This window comes from Colossoma macropomum, unplaced genomic scaffold (genome assembly GCF_904425465.1).
Source record: "Colossoma macropomum unplaced genomic scaffold, Colossoma_macropomum, whole genome shotgun sequence".
NCBI lineage: Eukaryota > Metazoa > Chordata > Actinopteri > Characiformes > Serrasalmidae > Colossoma > Colossoma macropomum.
Genome location: NW_023494787.1, coordinates 30,394,447 through 30,413,507, shown reverse-complemented (window position 1 = coordinate 30,413,507; position 19,061 = coordinate 30,394,447). Strand labels below are relative to the sequence as shown.

At 37.6% G+C, this 19,061-nt stretch overlaps 2 protein-coding genes across 2 annotated transcripts; one reads left to right on the top strand and one right to left on the bottom strand.

The window, feature by feature from the left end:
- The first annotated feature begins 502 nt into the window (after positions 1–502).
- LOC118805793 (hemoglobin subunit beta) lies at positions 503–11,948 on the top strand. Its single transcript, XM_036566853.1, has 4 exons — positions 503–521; positions 11,106–11,252; positions 11,369–11,591; positions 11,720–11,948. The coding sequence occupies exons 2-4, from the start codon at positions 11,161–11,163 to the stop codon at positions 11,849–11,851; spliced, it is 447 nt and encodes a 148-aa protein (XP_036422746.1). The 5' UTR covers positions 503–521; positions 11,106–11,160; the 3' UTR covers positions 11,852–11,948.
- On the bottom strand, positions 8,645–9,554 carry LOC118805798 (hemoglobin subunit alpha-like). The gene is made up of 3 exons (XM_036566859.1): positions 9,389–9,554; positions 8,971–9,178; positions 8,645–8,862 (listed from the first exon to the last, which is right to left on the bottom strand). Exons 1-3 carry the CDS (start codon positions 9,481–9,483, stop codon positions 8,734–8,736), a joined length of 432 nt encoding a protein of 143 aa, XP_036422752.1. The 5' UTR covers positions 9,484–9,554; the 3' UTR covers positions 8,645–8,733.
- Positions 11,949–19,061: the final 7,113 nt, after the last annotated feature.

Here is a 19,061-nt window from a genome sequence, read left to right as displayed (position 1 = left end):
CAATGTAATTTCTATGAGCTGTAAAGCTGTGGACGTGTTTTCAGTTCCAAACTTTGTTTTGACAATATTTGGGTGAGAGTTCATTTTTGCTGTTGAAAATAAGGATATACCACCACCAACAACAACAGTAATAATGATAACAACAGTATTATTATTATTTTTTTTATTAGTAGTAGTAGTATCACAGTAGCTGTGGTAAAGAAAAAAAATACAAATATTTAAGATGAAATGTATATTATTATTTATGTTTTCGTTTAGTTTTTTTTTGTAACTGTTTATTTATTTTTGACCACTTGGTAGCGCTTCAGAGAACAAAATTTGTTCCAAGGGTCTTGTCAGGAAGTGGTATATGAGGGGCAAGGAAGTAAACAGTATTTTTATCGTATGTTCAAACGTGAGAGTCTGAGTTTGTGCAGCGCAACCGTGTTTGTCAAGATTTACTCTTGGAATGTAGAATATCTGCTCGTAAGGACGGACAATGAAAGGAAAATAAATGGATTGGCATATCCAAAAGAATGAAGGTATGGATATTTGGCGTTTGAATTAGTCTGAATTACCACTTGACAATGATTTCAAACACCATCAATGCACGGCTTTAGTGGCTTTGGGTTTTTTGTGTTCTAAAAAAGTAATTATATGTGATGACGTAGGCTACATTTTTAGCAAGGTACTTGATATGATTTAAAGCTGTGGCTATGTTTTTACTGCGTTATTCTGCCTTCTGTGGTATGCAGTTATATCATTATCACTTATTATGTAAAGTCAAAATAGTCAGGCATAAATCAGAATTGTAAATTGTTTCTACACACCTGTCATGTACTTTAAGAATATTATGGCGACAGCCACTCTCTCCGGATGGCAGAAGGGGCTCTAGAAGGGTGGTATACAGTGTTGCGCCCCGCCCCCCTTTGCCAAAGGAACGTTAACTGTTATTTAATGTTGTTGTTCTTTGATTCAAAGTGTGTGTATGTGTTCCATGTGTGTTATTGTGTCGGAGTGTGGGTTTAGTTAGTGTGGGTCTACCATGAAGCAGAGTTGCATGGCTAAAAGTGACCTAACTAACGGACTGTTCTGTATGTGCCTTTCTGCTCTCCCTTATCTTCACCCACGCCCAAATGCTACAATATAATGAATGTTTTAGCATATTAGATGTGATGTGTAGAACGGCTTGGTCATTTTGCGTCGTTTCCTTCAGCACTTTATCTTTGGCTGCGCGATTTTCTGTTTCCAGTATCCGTTACTGATCAAAGAGTGACATAACTGATTACTATTGAAAATAATAGGGGCACTGCGTCAAGCCTGGATTTAGGCTACTGTCTGTGAGCTAAAGGCGCAGGAATGCTACATTTGAGAAATCATTTTCTCCTAACAGGTAAAACACAAGGTTTTGTTGGGGTAACAGAAGCAAAGGACCCAGAATGAAGTAGAGCAAGCGTGGAGGAAGGCGCATGCAGCAGTAAAGTTTCAACATTCACATTGCAAGTCTGGTTCTAAATGCAAATACAGAAAAGTTGAGAGGAATCTTTAAAGCTGGAAACTCAGTCACAAGAAAGAAAATGGGAAATCCATCTAGATAATCAGCTACGTTGGAAAATAAAGTTTTCAGGAACTTGCAGCAGCAGAAGTACCAGCCCAATGTAGTAGCCCAGGGCTGTCCAATCTTATCCGCATAGGGCCGGTGTGGCTGCAGGTTTTCACTCCAACAAAGCAGGAAGCCACCTGATGAAATGTTTAAAGACTAAGACCGACTGATTAAACAAGTAGAGGCAGGTGTGCTTCAGCTTGTTTGGAGTGAAAACCTGCAGCTACACCGGCCCTTTGCGGAAAAGATTGGACACCCCTGTAGTAGCCCAAGCCAAAACTTTAAAGAAATGATTCAACAAAAAATCACATTTAGACACATTTCCACTGTCCCCATATAGTAGGTCAGCCAAGAAATGTTTGGTGTCCAAATTGTGCTTCTTCATTTTATCGCTGGAACTACAATGCTGTGTTTTGTGCCAAAAGTTTCAAATCAAATAAAAAAATCCACAAGCAAAATGTTAAGTATTGAAATGACCAAAATATGTTGCAAATACAAATAGTAAGAGTTAAATCAAATTTATTTTTAAGATATCCTGATTTTACTCCTTCTGATATAAATTTAATTTTGAGTTTTTGCTTTTCTTCTTGCTATTTGCAACATTTGTTATTAGCAATGTTTGTCATATTCCTTTTAAGTCATTATTGTAACACATGCTTATGTTGGCCTGTGTAAAATTTATATAACTTAACTTGTTCATAAATGAACAAAACTGTACCACCTTTAAGGTTTTCAGATGCTAGCACTAATTAACCTAACAATGCTAAAGGCCTAACTAGGCTAGCCAAACTGGTAATGGAACTAAACTGCTTAAATATCTAAAGTTAGTTTACTGTATTAATGTGAAGGTATTAATTGGAGCAGCAGCATTGGACCCTGTTTCAGTGACAGACACGTAGGAGATCCTATGAATGGGCGTGGCCACATGTTCCAAAGACATGTCACTCCAAATCAGTCGACCAATAGAGAGTGCAGGTGAACGCCTTCTTCTAAGACCCACCTCCTGCTAAAAAGTCTGAAGAAAAAGAAAGATTTCAGAAGGAAACTAAATTTCAGCAAAACCAGCAAAAAGAGTGAAAATGTGTAGTGATCTATTTGAAAATGTACATAAGTATAAATCTTTTCTGTGAATACATCTCCCAAAACGTCTCTTAACCTGGTCAAACTACATGTAGGTCTTTATTAAGGTCATGCAGACTTGTCAATGTGGTTTAGGGCAAGTTAAGCTCTGATGACATCAAGATTTTTAACAAATTTGTGTTGCAAAAGCAAATCTTATCCTAATTTAGGAATAATATCTTACAGCATCTAATCTCAAGTTAGCAAATCCTAAACTAAATCGATAATCAGTTATTATGTCCGTACGTAAGCATGTAATGAAAATAACATTAAAAAGAAAGTTATTTAGCTAGACAGCTACTAGCAGCAGTTTCTGATGTAAAAATGTCCAAACAAAACTAAAGTGCAACAAACTGGAATTTAAGAATATTGTGACAGCACTCCCTGCTGTTAAACAGGCATCACCTCTCTGCAGTTTTAATTTTCTATTACCCAAGATTTAGCTGGTGTGCTAAATGTGTTAACATTATTGCTCCTAATAAACAGCCACACATTCAACTGGTGGCTGCAGTGTCTGGAATTTTTTTTAACTACAGGAAAACATCTCAAACATGAAACCAACTTTTTGCAATAAACATAAATGCTAGTTATAGTGAATTTGTTAGGCTGTCTGTCACAGTTGCCTAAAATTGATAGAAGGAGAGGGTTAAAACAAAAGTGAGAATTTAGAATTTTGTCTATGGGATGTTTCTGTAACCACTTCTTGAGATGTTCAAGTATGCAGCACACATACGCTATATTGCCAAAAGTATTCACTCATCTGCCTTCACACGCATATGAACTTGAGTGACATCCCATTCTTAATCCTTATGGTTTAATATGATGTCAGCCCACCCTTTGCAGCTATAACAGCTTCAACTCTTCTGGGAAGGCTTTCCACAAGGTTTAGGAGTGTCTTTATGGACCTTGCTTTGTGCACTGGTGTGCAGCCATGTTGGAACAGGAAGGGACCATCCCCAAACTGTTCCCACAAAGTTGCATGAAATCTTTCAAAATCTCTTGGTCTGCTGAAGCATTAAGAGTTCCTTTCACTGGAACTAAGGGGCAGAGCCCAACTCCTGAAAAACAACCCCACACTATAATCCCCCTCCACCAAACTTTACACTTGGCACAATGCAATCAGATAAGTACCATTCTTCTGGCAACTGCCTAACCCAGACTCATCCATTGGATTGCCAGATGGAGAAGCGTAATTCGTCACTCCAGAGAACACGTCTCCACTGCTCTAGAGTCCAGTGGCGGTGCTTTACACCACTGCATTTGACGCTTTGCATTGCGCTTGGTGATGTAAGGCAGCTGCTTGGCCATGGAAACCCATTCCATGAAGCTTTCTATGCACTGTTCTTGAGCTAATCTGAAGATCACATGAAGTTTGGAGGTCTGTAGGGATTGTCTCTGCAGAAAGTTGGCGACCTCTGCGCACTGTGTGCCTCAGCATCCACTGACCCCACTCTGTCGTTTTACATGGTCTACCACTTCGTGGCTGAGTTGCTGTCGTTCCCAATCACTTCCATTTTGTTATAATACCACTGACAGTTGACTGTGGAATGTTTATTAGCGAGTAAATTTCACGACTGGACTTGTTGCACAGGTGGCATCCTATCACGGCACCACACTAGAATTCACTGAGCTCCTGAGAGCGACCCATTCTTTCACAAATGTTTGTAGAAGCAGTTTGCATGCCTAGGTGCTTGGTTTTACACACCTGTGGCCATGGAAGTGATTTGGAACACCTGAATTCAATGATTTGGATGGGTGAGTGAATACTTTTGGCAATATAGTGTACTATGCTAACATACGACATTGCTATGATAAAAATGTAAGAGTTTATGAGGGTAATTAAATATATTCGATGTATGTTTTTAAGCAATCAAGGGAGACCAAGAATAAATAAAGGAAAAAGAGTCAAACACTGATGAAAGAGGTAAAAATATAGCTGCAAGTGTCAATCATCAGGGTCCAAGGCTCTCATTTAAAAACATCAACATTTATTGATAATTATTGCGTTTCAACATCTTCCAAAAATATCAGAACACAAACATTGTCATTTACATATACTGACAGCCCAGACAGGATTTAAACCCAACATCTTCATGTTGGAAGGGCAATGTTTTCATAGTGAGCTGCAAGCAGGTCATGACAATGCAACACTTTTAGAGACAACTCATCGCCTCAAGCATTGTTTTAGAAACTAAGTAATTTTACTATTGGAAACTATTACATAGAATTTATTTGGTAGTGTGTTTTTAAATATTTAATTATTTACATATATTCCAAGTTTGGTATCTTACTTTGGCAACAATAGCTCAGACAGGAATCGAACCCAGCACCTTACATCAGGGAAATGTTTTAATAGTGAGCCACAAGTGGCACATGGCAGCATTACAATTTTTGAGACCTTTTATTTACAGAGGACAATTAGGTACCAAAGCAGCATTTTATCAAGTAGTTCACAACTTTTAAATTATTTTATTTTTTGGAACTTTTACTGAGAGCTAACTTACTTACATTCAGAATGTAGCCACTTTATTCAAATTTAGCTCCACATATTTTGCCAAGTTTTTGTGGCAGGAGATAACTAGTCAAAGTGATGTATTTATTTAGAATAAGTCAAGGATTCCTTAAAAAAAGAATTTTGACTAAAGGTCTCAGAAGATAGAGGCCACAAGGTAAAATGTTACTTATTAAAATAATAAGCGTGAGTGAGACCCTGATGTTCATAAACAGTACCATATTTAGATAATTATTGAGTTATTCCAAGCCTTGTCACTGACATGTATGCTATACTTTTGAAATAGCAATTCAGAGAGGTTTCAAACCCAGCACCTTCGCATTGGAAGGGAGATGTTTTCATGGTGAGCCACAAGTGGCCCATGAAGATGCTATGCTTTTTTTTAAACCGTTTATTTGTAGGGAGCAATAAGGAGCCAAGAACCATTTCTGCAAATAGTTAACTTTCAATTATTTTATGATTGGGAACTTTTTTTTGAGAATTAATTTAGCATTTTTTTCCAGTATTTCCTTTTATGCTTATATTCCAAATTAGCCATCATTTGCAAAAATAATTTTTGATAATTATTAACTGTCAGCCTCCACAGATTGTTCTAGACCATGAGACAATATCTTGAAAACTGAGACTAGTTCAAAAAACGTATTTTTCAAACTTTGTACAATTGCAGAAAAACAAAGTTTTCTAAAAGACTTGTATTTGCAAAATTGTCAGTCTGAGTGCACTTCATGATAAGAAACAAATTTATTTCTGCACCATAGGACATATGCCTGTTAATGGCCGATTTATGTCAAATTTCATAGGGTATTAGAGAATTCTTACATGTACATACCGTTCAGATGTTACAGTAATCAACCAATTTTAAGCCTGCCAAATGCCTGCTCAAAGCTAATTGACTGATGGTTGCCATATTTTTTGTAGTCATCCTTAACATCACACTTATAAGATAACTCAAGAATGCAGCCTGTCAATTATTATATAATTGCCCAAGCAGAGGCTGAGAAATAATTTTTAGGACTTTCCAGTTAGTTAACAAGGGATGCTATAATCAAACCTGGAGGTCTACTGCAAAATTATGTGTCATATAAGGCCCTAATATTTGTGAAAATTGATGTAAGTGATCTAGATCTGTAGCCATTTTAGTGAATCAAGCTCCACTCTGAAAGGACTAATTGGCATGTGGTAGCCAAATTGTTTGCAAATATAAAATTTTTAAAATAATTATTAACATACAGACTCGTGAAGATTTTGATACCAATATTGTGCAGATATCTTGAAAACCCGCAGACTAGTTAAAATTTTTAATAAACATTTATGGCCAATTATCTCAATATTTTTGAGCAGAGAGTGTATGTCATCTTTAGAATAACGCAAGAGATAAGATACAAAAAGAATTTTCATTATAACCCTAGTGCTTCTGGAGATGTTGGCCAAAACATAAAAAAAATGGCTTACACTGTCTTCTCCCCATATTGTTTTAGCAGAGAAAAAGAATAAAAACAAAAATCCTAGCAATTTTAAGAGAGATGCAGCACCTATGGTGCTTGGAACCCTAATAAAAAGCTATGTGAAACTGTTACTGGATTTAATTTAGATTTCAATATTAATTTTCTGCTGAAAGTAAATAACTTAACAAATGGTTAAATGATTGATTAAATACAATCAAACAGGCTAACTGGAGTCAAATCAGTTTATTAAACAGTGCACTCTAAAACCTGCTAGGTGATTTTTTTCTACCCAAAAGCTAAGTATGAAGATGAGGCTTTTCATCCACACTTATTGCTAACAGCTATATAAAATCAAACACACAGCTATGCAGCCTCCATAGACAAACACTGGCAGTAGGTTCCATGGCTAAGCAGCTGCACACAAGCCTAAGATCACTATGCACAATGCCATGTGTTGTCTTCAGTGGTGTAAGGTCTGGTGGAGGAGGGATAATGGTCTGGGCTGTTTTTCATGGTTTGGATTAGGCTCTTCAGTTCAGTAAAGGTTACTGCTACAGCATACAAAAACATTTTAGACGAAATGCTACCAAATTCGTGTCAACAGTTTGGGGACCCCAAATGGCCCATCTAATTATTGCCTTCAGAAGTCCTTGATTAGCTAAATGAGAATGTACTACTTTTGAGTTGGAGGTGAAATGTGCAAGAAAATGGACCGCTTTACATAACACACCGACCGGCCACTTCATTAACTCTTATCGTATCTTCACCCAATGCCCATTTTATCAGCACCACTTACCATATAGCTGCACTTTGTAGTTCTCCAATTACAGAATGTAAGCCTTTGCATACTGCATACTTTGTTAGCCCCCTTAGCCTGTTCATTAGTGGTAAGGACCCTGACAGCATACCACAGAGCAGGTATTATTTGGGTGGTGGATCATTCTCAGCACTGTGGTGATACTCATGTGGTGGTGGTGTGTTGATGTGTGTTGTACTGGTATGAGTGGATCAGACACAGCAGTGCTGCTGGAGTTTTTAAACACCTCAGTGTCACTGCTGGACTGAAAATTGTCCACCAACCAAAAATATCCAGACAACAGTGTCCTGTGAGCAGCATCCTGTGACCACTGATGAAGGACTAGAGGATGACCAACACAAACCATGCAGCAACAGATGAGATATTGTCTCTGACTTTACACCTACAAGGTTGACCAAAAAGTTGTGAGTGTCTAATAGAGTGGACAATGAATGGATACAGTGTTTAAAAACTCCAGCAGCACTGCTGTGTCTGATCTACTCATACCAGTGCAACACATACTATTATGCTGCCACCATGTCATTGTTACTGCAGTGCTGAGAATGATCCACCACCCAAATAATACCTGCTCTGTGGTGGTCCTGTGGAGGTCCTGATCATTGTAGAAAAGGGTGTACATACAAAGTTGGTGTACTTATGGAAAGTGGCCAGTCAGTATATCATTGCCATAGTAACAGATGGCCAGGTTCTGTGTTGCCTAGGGCATTCAGAGAATGACAGTTCACTGGGAGCTGACAAAGAATTTGTATTTTCTCACATATAACAGTTAACTCCATATTGCCATTTGTTACTTGGTTAAATTTCATACAATCATTGTCACTGCTTCACTGTTCAGTGACCTATTAAACATAGCCTTAGCCTCTTCAAGTAAATTGGCTGATTGATCATTACAACCTGTGGGTTATATGGAAAGATCCTTTTAAAATTCATATTCTTTTGTGTTATGGTCTCAAAACAATGTCGTATCACTGACAATATGATTGCAAGCACTCAGCACTTCAAGACAAGTCAATGTACTGTTTTTTGCACATAAATATGTAAATCGAGCAAAAATACAAGGTGATGGCTGAGGGAGACCGAAGCTTTAACACACCTTAGCTGAACTGATATTTTACTTTAAACATCTCAACCTTTTTCTATCATTAAGAAACACACACAGACGAAGCATCTTGAGATTAGTTCATTTAGTGATTTTTATTAAGACATGGCTCTGTCAGAGAAAAACTGCGTCAGTCGACGGTCCCTTCCCATTGGTAGTTTAGCGGTACCTCTCAGCCAGACACCAGGCCACGTTCTGCAGGAACTTGTCTAAAGACACGTGAACTTCAGGAGTGAAGTCAGCAGGGAACAGCATGGCCACGACCACAATGACGTTGTGCGCCAGGATCTGAGATTGAAGAGAAAAAAAAGAGTGTAGAGAATATGATGTCTGTTTATTATATAAAAATTATTTAAACTGTTCGTCACAATCACGTGTATTTGAAAGTAGGCCTACCTTAAAGTTAGCAGGGTCCACTCTCAGCTTGGAAGCGTGCAGTTCGCTGAGCTGGGACATAGCGGAAGGAAGGTCGTCAATATGGGCCACTGCATCAGCAACGGCACCCATGATGGTCTTTCCATGCTTCTTCACTTGAGCAGATCCAGGGCTCAGGTCAGACCAGTGGGAGAAGTAGGTCTTGGTCTGGGGGTACACGGTGAGCATCCTGATGGAGAAAATATGGATTAGCCGTGCAACTTCCAAAAAAGAGGCCAACAAGAACAATCCAGTCTAGTTACATTTATCTGAAAGTAAAATATTGTAGTTCACAAAAGCACTGCGTTTAACTAAGAAGCCAGTTCTTAACGAATCCATTGCGTGTAGCCAAACTATTTTTCGTTGAACAGCAACGCCAAAATACACAGAATGAAATTACCTGCCAAAGGCTTCAGCTCCGATCTCATCGGCCCTGGAGGAGATTTTGGCCCAAAGGCCTCTCACCACGGACATGTCCTTAGCAGTGAGACTCATCGCTGCGTCTTCTTCTTCTCAACTCAGAATGTATTCAGAAAAAAAAGCTCCTGGTGATTTCTGAAATTTTCAACCTTCTTTATATTAAACCATAAACGGACCCACCCAGGCCTCCCGTCCAAACCACACCTCTGACGCACGTTACAGCCGATCTCCACCCAGCTTAATCAAAACCGTGCCAGGTTTTACTCTGGTATAATTCAGATAACGAAATAATTTTTTTTTCAATCACGTATTACACGTTAGGGTAAATCTGTATTGGCGATGTGCTTCAAACTGTTTCTGAATCTTATTTTATATACTGGCATTCTTATTCTCATTATTTCACTATCAAGTGAAAAGAAAAGCATATAAAGCACTTGATTTAGACATCCTAATTCATAAACTTGCAATGTGAAAAATGATGGTTTTTCAAAGGTTCTTTAGTAAAGACAATGAGAATCATGAATACTCAAAAATCCAGTTGCATGACAAAATTGTTCTTTGCATAGTGAAATAGTCCTTCAGATTGATGGGGAATGTGTTATATACATGAAATTTACATCAAATATAAATTATCATTCCTTTTATTTTCGAAGAAAACATGTTTAGGAGCTTATGTTCCCAAATTCGGGCGACATAGCATTGTTAAGAACCTTGACATAGTAACAATAGAATAACACTCTTTGGGGGTGTATGGAACCAAGAACTTCTAAAACGTTTTAAATAGAACCATATAAAACATATTCTCTATCAATCTGAAGAACTGTTTAACCATGCAAATAACCGTTTAAGCATGCGACTGTATCTTTCATTGTACATGGTTCTATATAGAATCATTGTCTTTATTAAAGAATCGTTTAAGAACCATTTTTTTAAAGAGTATAGTGTAGTTCTCGAACAATTAAATCTAAAGAGAAACAAAACTAAGATTTTTGGAACAAACATTTTTGCTTAGGTCTACATAAAATATAATTAATATTCCATTTTATTTTTGTATAATGTTCGGAGCTTAAATTAAGTATGAACAAAAAGTTTAAAATAAGTTTTGACATTGATAACTTTAAATGTAGAGATCTGTCTAATTAGAGGAATGATAAAATGCTCTTAAGTAGCTAATTTCACATGATGTTTACTGCTTTGAAAATTTATTTTTCACAGACACCCTCCACATTTGTTCTGTGCTATGCAGCTTGCATATTCACTTTGTCTGAAGAAAGTTTGATTTTGTCAGTTGGTTATATTTTGCCATTTTGCATTCTACAGGCTTTTTGGTTCGGGACACTATATGTAAAATGAGTTACTTCACAAGATAAGACAAACATACTTCTAGAAAAGAGTCAAATTCCACATAAAGCCATAATACAGTGTTAGCTTTGTGAAGAAAGTGTTTATTCAGTATATGCACTTACAGCAATTTTATTTTGTACAAGTTGTGTGTTTTGAAAGCTTAACCATACGTTTAAAATCTTGATAAGGACATAAATGTATTTGCCAACATGTTTTGGACTTAATCCGATCACTAGGGTCCAGTCACGTATGTTTTACGTCCAGAAAGAAATGAGCCAATCAAATTGTGCTCTGTCTGGAGGGCGGAGACGTTAAACATGAATAAATTGTGCCCGGTCTCTGTACTGTGCAAGGGATTTATACTGCACGCCTTCAAGCAAGTAAGTGAAGAGACCCTAAACCGTCAGTATGGTTGAGTGGACAGATGCCGAGCGCAGCGCCATCACCGGCCTGTGGGGAAAAATCAATGTCGATGAAATGGGACCTCAGGCCTTTTCCAGGTAGCTTTCTATGCTTGTAGTGGTATCTGCATGTTTCTTGACTTGTTCTGTAAGTGGTTATTACTTCAGAACTGATTTCCTGGTTCTTTTTCATTCTTAATTCTTTTTCATTTCAGGCTTCTGATCGTAGCTCCCTGGACTCAGAGGCACTTTGCTTCCTTTGGTAACCTTTCCAGCCCCGCCGCTATTATGGGCAACCCTAAAGTGGCTGCTCATGGCAAGACCGTCATGGGTGGGCTGGACAGAGCCGTGAAGAACCTGGACAACATCAAGGCCACCTACGCCCAGCTCAGTGTGCTGCACTCTGAGAAACTGCACGTGGATCCCGACAACTTCAGGGTAAATTACCGTGCTTCTACGTTGTTTCACAAAGCCTAATAATAGCAATTACCTCAGTGCTGAATAAGCGGTGGTAGATTTTTGCCGCCTGTGTGTTAATCATTTTATTTGTTTTTCTGTTTTTACAGCTTCTTGCTGACTGCATCACCATATGTGCGGCCATGAAGTTCGGACCCTCTGGCTTCACCGCTGATGTGCAGGAGGCTTGGCAGAAGTTCCTGTGTGTGGTTGCGTCTGCCCTGAGCAGGCAGTACCACTAGTGTAACTCTCAACGAACAGCTAAAGACCAATTCACTGCACAAAGCTGTTGACAACAAATGATTACTCCAATAAACGAATAAAACCATTTAAAATGCATCTTACTAATTCTGTAATTTCTCAGCAGTATGTTTTTCTATTTGTACTTTTATTGGCGAACTGTCATATATTGTGCAAGTTATGCAATATTCATTTCAACTACACTTCACCCCCAGCTAATATATTCGCTAATGTAGATATTATGCATGATAGGTTTTCAGTCACTGTACAGACTGGCAGAAGGCTGCATTAAAAGAGAAATTGGACAGATGTTCAGATAGTTGGGTGCCTTAATCTTAAATTTTACGTATTAAAGGAGTTAATTGAGTTGATGTTGCAATTTGTGGAGATGTATTAACATTTTGTCACTCACAAAAATGGTGTACGAACTTAATTTAATTATGCCACACATTTCCATTCAATCAAGTGTATAGTCAGCATACAAGGACTTTATCTCAACAGTAAATTCAATAGTTGCTAGAACAATTCAGTTCAATTTATTTCAGCATTGTCGTTGGCTCGCCATAAACCACTTCATTAATTTTGTTCATTTTGTGTAAAAAAAAAACAAAAACAAAAAACTTCTAGAAAACACGATGTATTCAATTTCGACAGATTTTATGAGTGTAGGTGAACACTCACTGAGTTTTTTTTAATTGCACAATCGTAATCACTAGAACATCCATCTATAACTTGAACAATTACACTTGCCGTCAAAAGATGACAAATGATGCTTTTCTATCACTTAAAAATCTCAATTGCATTATTGTTTTCGTTTATAGCCATCTTTCACCGTAACAAATGGCGTGGCAAAGTAATTGTGAGCATATTGGAAGACAGAATAACAAACGTTTCTGGCATAGTTTTTTTTAAGATAATAGCTTGTTTATCTCAGATAAAGTTGACAAACTTATTTTGTCCGTTTTTGCTTTTTTTCTATTTGCTCAATTTGGTGATATATATAATATGGACAAAAGTAAAGGGACATCTAAACATTACACCTACAGGAGCTTTTATGACGTCCCATTCTAAATCCATAGGCTTGCTGATGTGTACGGTCATGAACGCGGCTTTTGCTCTTATCTTATTTAAGAATTTTCTTGCTGTTGTTTAGTATACTGACCAAGTCTGTTATGTACCTTTTCATTTTTCTTCAATTATCTCTAGTTGTTGCCGTTTGTCTTGTCTTTAGTGAAGTTTTTTTTCTCTCAGACAAAGGAGTGCAGTATGCTACACTGTATGGACAAAAGTACTGTAACACCTACACATTACATCTACAGGAATCTTTATGATGTCCCATTCTAAATCCATGAGCATTAATATGGAGTTGTCCTACGCTTTGCAGTAATAACAGCTTCCACTCCTCTGGAAAAGCTTTCTACAAGATTTTGAAGTGTGTCTGTGGGACTTTAGCCCCTTCATCCAGAAAAGCATTTGTGAGGTCAGACACTGATGTTGGGTGAGGGGCCTGGCACACAAACTCTGTTCTAGTTCATCCCAAAGGTGTTCGATGGGGTTGAGGTCAGTGCCCTGTGGTCTGGTCAAGTTCTTCCCCACCAAACTCATCCAGCCATGTCTTTATGGAGCACAGTCATGCTGGAGCAAAAAAGGGCCTTCCCCAAACTGTTCCCACAAAGTTGGAAGCATATAATTGTCCCAAATGTCTTGGTATGCTGAAGCATTAATTAACTAATTAGGATTTCCCTTCACTGGAACTAAGGAGCCTAGGCCAGCCCCTGAAAAACAACCCCATAACATTATCCCTCCTCCACCAAACTTTACCTGCCTGACTGCATTGTGCAAAGTGTAATGTTCTCCTGGCATTTGCCAAACCCAGACCTGTCTTCAGACTGCCAGAGAAGCATGATTCCTCAATTCACAGAATATGTTTCCACTGCTCCAGAGTCCAGTGGTGGCATGTTTTACAACACTCCTCTGCAATGCTTGGCATTGTGCATTTTTAACTTAGGCTTGCTTGTAGCTGCTAGGCTGTGGAAACCCATTCTATGAAGCTCCTAATACGCAGTTCTTTTGCTGATGTTGTTTCTAGAGGCAATTTGAAACTTGTTTTTGAGTGATTCAACAGAGGATAGGCACTTCAGCACTCGGCGGTCCCACTCTGTGAGTTTGTGTGGTCTACCGCTTTGTGGCTAAGCTGTTGTTGCTCCTATATCCTTCCATTTCACAAGAGTAGCAAATCTAGCAGCCAAAACACGGACGGAAGAGACATCTGCAGGTAACGAGAGAGAATTCGCCCACAAAAAGCAATAACAAATGAGCATTTTGGTTATTTTTGCTAACTAAATAGAAGTGGGGAACACTGACGTAAAGGGGGCAGGCCAGGGGGGTGGTCATACGCAGAAAAACTGGCGAAGGCGTCGCCAAAGAAATGGGAGGTCCCGTTGGTTGTCAAATGCGGCTTAGAGAAAGCAAGAGAGCATTTTTTTTCAGCAAAACTTTAAAGTACGTCACTGTGATGTACGTTATTTGTTATGTATAATAATAAATAGATAGATAATAAGGAAACGTTTACATCATAAAATGCTCACGTTTGGCCAAGCGTTCTTGTCTGTTATGATTATACAGTGTTTATGCACGGGCTGACTTTTAGAGTATGTCATTGTTCTATTAACATATTTTCACAGTATGCCAACTGAGCCAAGAACAGGGCCGTAACTAGGATCAAAATTTTGGTGGGGTCCATTTAGCAGAACTGTGACCTACATCTCGTGTGAATAAACTAACTGCCGAATATTAGTATTACACACTAATTACAACTGTACACTGTAAAAAATGTGACCAATAGTTACTTAAAAAAAAAAAATATGGCAATAAGTGACACATAATACCATTGAGTAGATTTTAATGACTTAAACTTTGATTAAAATGAATTAAATAAGTGAACTACATTTAAGCAATATATATATATATATATATATATATATATATATATATATATATATATATATATATATATATATATATATAAATGATAATAGCAACAGTTAAAATGTGCTGTATTTAATAAGAGTATGCCACATTATGAGTTAATGTAGGCCACAAATATTTAGTAAATACAAATTAATTTAACAAGGAAAATGTAGTAATATCTACCAAGTTCCTGAGCAAAATTACTTTATATTTACTCAATATCTGGGGAAAATGTATTTACATTTACTAAATATATGGGGAAAACTGGTTTATATTTACTACACTTTAATACAGCTGTGGTTGCCAGAACCGTAAAAATACAGTGGCAAGGTATGAGACATTACACTATGCTTTTTTTTGGCAACCGTAAATTTCACTGTTGAGAACTGTTTTTTGTATACAGTTAATTACTGTGGAAAAAAGCATATATTGTAAATCTGTATGCAGTACATTATTTTAAAAACAATTACAATCTATCAGTGATAAATACAGTACAACTGAATGACACATTACAGTATTTTATTGCAAAGTTCAACTTTACAGTAAATTACCGGCAGCTGTAGGTGCCAGAATTTCATTGCTAAAAATACAGTACCGTACATGAGGAACTACAATTAGTTGCCACAAATTTAGCAGTCAACAACTGCTAATGATGAATTACAAAGGAAATAACAAATAACACTCATTACAATCCAAGGTACAGACTATTTTGATGACCTTTAAGAAACTTTTGCATGATTCAATAAAATGTCCAGGATACTCACACAGCAGTGCTGAGATGCTGAAAAAAAAACAGCATGTATCCATATACGTAAAGGATAAACCACGGTGGAATGAATAAAGATCATGAAAAGAATTAGCCACGTGCCCTGGTTGATCAAGAATAATGAGTCACTGAGTCCAGACTTGACTGAAGAGGGTGCTCATCATGGGATATGGATGATTACTGGAACTTAGTGTGCACTGTCACCAGTTTCGCACGAGGACTCACATGTTGACCATCAGGTGTTCACTAGGGACCGGCACGACCCTCTCTGTAGCCAGAAAACAGAAACAAAGCAGAAGTTAGATTGATGAAGTGCTTGAGCATGAAGGCCTTCTGTTGCTCAACTGATCTCCAATGAAGTATACATGGGAGAAACCAGAATTCTGGAATGCAGGTGACATCATCAGCATTTGTTTCACCTCTGTCGACTAGCAGCCTAAATGCGCAGATGCCTCCAGTCAATCAGATGCCTTAGCAACAAACTACTATACCCTAACAACCACCTGTCACTATCTGGCGACCAACTAGTTCGTCTTAGCAACAACCTAGAAACACCCTAGCAACTATCAACAAACACCTTAGAAACCACCTAATACATCTTAGCAACCACATAGTTCACCTTAGCATGCATAACAACCCAGCAGCCACCTTATGTACCTACACTGTAAAAAAAAAAAAAAATAGTTTGTACCAGAAAAAAATCTAATATCAATTTTCTCTAGCTTTATCTTGTTCGGTCAACTTCCGTAAATTACTAGTTTTACTTACTGATATCTGTCAACACTAAAATATTTAGCTGAGCTAACATAAGAAAATTTGTTGTACTAAGTACAACTAGTCTCAAGCAAATCTGCCACTGTTCTAAGAATGTAATATATACATTATCATATTTTAAGCCACTACATACTGTATCATGTCTTGAAAAGTGCACAATTCTTAAAGCTCACCTGTGTTCACAAGTAAGCATACATGAATTGATGACACCAGAAATCATTTAGAAATGATTATGATGCATTAACTGCCTAAGCAAAATATATACAGAATTCAGACATATTGAGTGGAATAGCAGGTAACAGCTACAACGGTGTTAACAAAAAATACAAATTAAATTACATCACTATGCTTGATTATATATACACACTTACTGGCCACTTTATTAGGTAATGCTGCCTTGTATTCACTTACTTTTCTATTGAATCAGGTCCTTTAAATATATATGTGCACTTTGTAGTTCTGCTATTGCAAATTGTAGCTGATCTTTTTCTCTGCATACTTTGTTAGCCCCCTTTCACATCATTCATCAATGATCAGGACCCGCCAAGACCACCACAAAGCAGGTATTACTGGTTAATTCTCAGCACTGCAGTGATACTGACATAGTACGTGTGGTACTAGTGTATCAGATACAGCAATGTTTTAATCACCTCAGTATCACTGCTGGACTGAGAATAGTCCACTGATGAAGGACTAGAGGATGACCAACACAAACTGTGCAGCAGCAGATGAGCTATCGTCTCTGACTTTACATCTACAAGGTGCACTGACAAGGTATGAGTGTCTAATAGAGTGGACAGTGAGTGGACACAGTGTTTAAAAACTCCAGCAGCACTGCTATGTCTGATCCACTCATACCAGCACAACACACACTAACACACCACCACCACGTCAGTGTTGCTGCAGTGCTGAGAATGTTTCATGAATAATACCTGAAAATTAGTAATAAACACTCACCATACAAAACATAAGGATAAAGAATCCTGAACAAACAGTAAACAGTATCAAAAATAAATCTACAAAATAACAAGAAAAAGCAAAGGTATATGCAAAACAATTCAAGAAAGAACATGTTACTCTGAATAACATTGTACTACATCTTTTACAATAGCACACAAACTTTGAAGTCCTATTGTTTTCATAGAAAACTTTTGCCAAGTAAAGAAAAAAGCAAAGCAGGTGAGTCAAATACATGTTAAAATACATAATATTGACAATGTCTTGTGCTAAAAAAAAAAAACATGATCAAATATTTAGCATAAAATGTACTAATATTAAAAAGAGCAACACCATGAAAATTTAAGTACCTGGGACAATTCCTGATCAGTCAAAAACCAGAAGCAGCAGAGGATAAAACATTTGGTGAAGGTTTAAAAGACTAGCTTCAACAACTGAAACAGATACAGGCACATTTATATTGGTTAGAAGAAGAAAATATAACAACATAAGGAGAAGAAAGAACAGATTTCACAAACTTTAGTGTGATATAGGATTGTTAGCATGTAAAATCGCTTAGCAACTAGTTGCCAAATTGCAGCCCAGTTGGCCTTATTAAACTAATGCTTTACCTGTACCACTTGACATCTCCCCCCTTAGATTTCTGTGTTTAACCTCTAAACTCGTGTGAGAAAAGCATCAAACTTGCTCTGTGGTGTGTGAGCCCGTTAGCCTACTGGCCACCAAGCTAACAGCCTCACGCATCACAGACCGTAGTTAGCTGGCTAGCTAGTTTCTGTCATTCAAACACCAGTCACAGACATCTTCCGTTCAGATTTGAAGCCCATCATGGATCAGCACAGGTTAGCCAGAGTGAACCAGTTGTCCAGCAGAGCTAATAGCTAACTTAGCTTAAGCTTGCGCATATGTAGCTAAGCTAGCTAGGTTATTTAGCTAGCTAGCAACTCTAACAAGTGTACACACAAGTTTATTATGACATAAATTGACACCATCTCACTTTAAAATTGTAATTTAGCTAAAAAGGTGGCTTTCTCATATTTTGTGAAAGCAAAACGCTGGTGACGGCTCAGAGCTCAATACGGGTGTAATCTGCTCTCCCCAATACGGGTGGAATCGAGACATCAATTAGAGAACCCTGCCTCTATCCTCACCTCAGCAGCAAAATCTGTAATTTAAGTCCAGGCCATGCTTCTGTGCTAATCAAAACTAAAATGCATTAGCTAGGTGCTAGCTTAAATTTGACTTACAGCACAGCATATTTGACATTTTTGGTAAGTTGCAGTAACTTAAAAGAATGGGCAACTACTACAGCAACATACTTGGAAATTGTTTGTTTCCTAGCAATAATTAAAAAGGTCTTACCTTTGGGAAGTTGGAGGACTGCAACCCCTGAAACGTGTAGTCACGGGTGTCCATGAGGCACAAAATGCGTTGGGCGGAAGTGAGAGGTGATTAAAACCAGTGACCTCCCAATGAGTAAAATCTGTCAATTTTCTGCATTGTTGTTGTTCTGGATAAAACATAAGTAAATTCTACTCAGTGTATCACAGCTAATTTTATTCAACCAAAACTGTGTAAAATACAATTAATAAATCATTCAGATTTACTGGATTCAGCTCAGTTTGATTTCTAACTGAACATAGTCTTTTTTATTATGTAGAGGTTACTATAAGTTATTTAGTAAATATTAATTAACCCCAGTCCCACTTTTTACAGTGTAAGTTTCTTCTTTAGGGTTTTTTTTT

Excerpts from the sequence above, each read along its gene's own strand:
- LOC118805798 (XM_036566859.1), bottom strand. The coding sequence starts at position 9,483 with ATGAGTCTCACTGCTAAGGACATGTCCGTGGTGAGAGGCCTTTGGGCC. Across the intron at positions 9,179-9,388 it reads GGAGCTGAAGCCTTTGGCAG|GATGCTCACCGTGTACCCCC; the intron begins GTAATTTCATTC and ends TTTCTCCATCAG. Across the intron at positions 8,863-8,970 it reads TGGACCCTGCTAACTTTAAG|ATCCTGGCGCACAACGTCAT; the intron begins GTAGGCCTACTT and ends CTTCAATCTCAG.
- LOC118805793 (XM_036566853.1), top strand. The coding sequence starts at position 11,161 with ATGGTTGAGTGGACAGATGCCGAGCGCAGCGCCATCACCGGCCTGTGG. Across the intron at positions 11,253-11,368 it reads GGACCTCAGGCCTTTTCCAG|GCTTCTGATCGTAGCTCCCT; the intron begins GTAGCTTTCTAT and ends TTTTCATTTCAG. Across the intron at positions 11,592-11,719 it reads TGGATCCCGACAACTTCAGG|CTTCTTGCTGACTGCATCAC; the intron begins GTAAATTACCGT and ends CTGTTTTTACAG.